Here is a 1,706-nt window from a genome sequence, read left to right as displayed (position 1 = left end):
AGCAAGCAGGACAGTGGGCCTTCCCTTCACCCAAGGCAGGCTTGGGGCCCAAAGCGGTGCAGCCCGGGGCAAGGAGAATCGCTTCCCCTTATTCTTGGTAAAATGGCAGCAGCTTCAATGGGGTTACTCAAATCTGCACCATCTGAAGAGGTAATGTGGATTCGGGGAGACTGAAGCTGTCCCGGGCCGCCCAGGAATGTGGATATGATCCAGCATAAGTACTGGATCCTGGCATCGCCCCCTCTTGACCCACTCACTGCCCTTCCTCTGCCCATGCCATAACAGGATTGTGCCCTAAGTGAAATAGCAAGAGATAGAAGACAATGTAAAGAAAAATTTATGATAGAATCTTGGTTTTTTTAATTATTTTGGAAATGTACAATGTTGATGCGAATGTGCATAATTGTTCTCTGATCATTCTACAAATGTTTGATAAATTTTTCTATATTGTCACAACTTAAAATTTTGAACAATAATTAAACAAACGGAGCATATCATTTCTGTGGTATGCATTTTACAAAGAGCTTTTTCAGTGCTGTGATCACATCTCGATTCCGCAGACTGTATATAAAAGGGTTCAGCATTGGGGGGACCATGGTGATGCACACAGAGTAAATCATGGATTTTTGAGCTGAGTATGATGTCACAGAGGCCGTATATGTCAGCATAGTTGCCCCAAGAAAGATACTCACCACACATAAGTGAGACAAGCAGGTCCCTAAGGCCTTGTGCTTTCCTTCAGTTGAGCACATGCTCAAAACTTGCACAAGGATGACTATGTAGGAAGAAAGGATTACTAAGATGGGGAGAAAAATTACCACCACATTGTCAAGGTATATCACTTTTTCAAATGCAGATGTGTCAGTGCAGGATAATTTCAGAAGAGCTGGGAACTCACAAACAAAATGGTCAATCACATTTGACCCACAGTAGGGAAGAGATTGTACATAAATGGCAATGACCAGGATGATGAGTGATGATGAAGACCAGATCCCCACTGTCATGATAATGCAGATGGTTCTCCTCATGAGGACTGGGTATTGCAAGGGCCTACAGATGGCCACATACCTATCATATGACATGACAGCCAAGACAAGGCATTCGGAGCTCCCCATGGTCAGAGTGAGAAAAATTTGAGCCACACACCCTGAGAGTGAAATTGCGAGTCTCTGTGTTAAAAAGCTCACTGACATTTTAGGGACCACAATGAAGATCTGACCTATATCCATGCAGGACAGTTGACTCAGGAAAAAGTACATTGGAGTATGAAGGGTGGAATCAATCTGGATAAGGAACAGGAGGAGAGAGTTCCCCAACAGAGCAATGAAGGCCATAAAAAGCACTATAGCAAAGAAAACAGTAGGCGTCTTTAGATGTACAAGCCCCACAAGAAGAAACTCGGTCCATGATGTCCCATTTGCATTTTCCATTGCCCCTGAAGACAAAAGAACAATATTTTTGAGGTAGTAATATCTGTAAAAGCCACACACTCAAATCTTAGTTAACCCAACAAGGTTCGTGTCATGGTCAGTTTTTAAAACAGTGTTTCAAGTTCACCACATTTACAATAAGAATTAATGCCCTGCATAATTTCATTTCAGTTCCATACAGGCATGGTTGCATGGATTTCAGACTGGGAGTTGAAATCAAGTGAAATGAATTAATGCTTATATGATTATACATTAAGTGCCGTTTTGGTTGAGTGG

At 42.3% G+C, this 1,706-nt stretch overlaps 1 protein-coding gene across 1 annotated transcript; it reads right to left on the bottom strand.

Annotated features, from left to right (window-relative positions):
* Positions 1-754: 754 nt before the first annotated feature.
* Positions 755-1,430, bottom strand: LOC136639009 (olfactory receptor 2T8-like). Its single transcript, XM_066613036.1, has 2 exons — positions 819-1,430; positions 755-775 (listed from the first exon to the last, which is right to left on the bottom strand). Exons 1-2 carry the CDS (start codon positions 1,428-1,430, stop codon positions 755-757), a joined length of 633 nt encoding a protein of 210 aa, XP_066469133.1.
* Between the last annotated feature and the right edge of the window lie 276 nt (positions 1,431-1,706).

The sequence above is a fragment of the Tiliqua scincoides genome, chromosome 2 (genome assembly GCF_035046505.1).
Source record: "Tiliqua scincoides isolate rTilSci1 chromosome 2, rTilSci1.hap2, whole genome shotgun sequence".
Classification (NCBI taxonomy): Eukaryota; Metazoa; Chordata; class Lepidosauria; order Squamata; family Scincidae; genus Tiliqua; species Tiliqua scincoides.
This window is presented reverse-complemented; position numbering and strand designations above follow the sequence as displayed.

Coding starts and splice junctions, on each gene's coding strand:
- LOC136639009 (XM_066613036.1), bottom strand. CDS start 1,430: ATGGAAAATGCAAATGGGACATCATGGACCGAGTTTCTTCTTGTGGGG. Junction 776..818: donor TATACCTTGACAATGTGGTG/GTAATTTTTCTC, acceptor CTTCCTACATAG/TCATCCTTGTGCAAGTTTTG.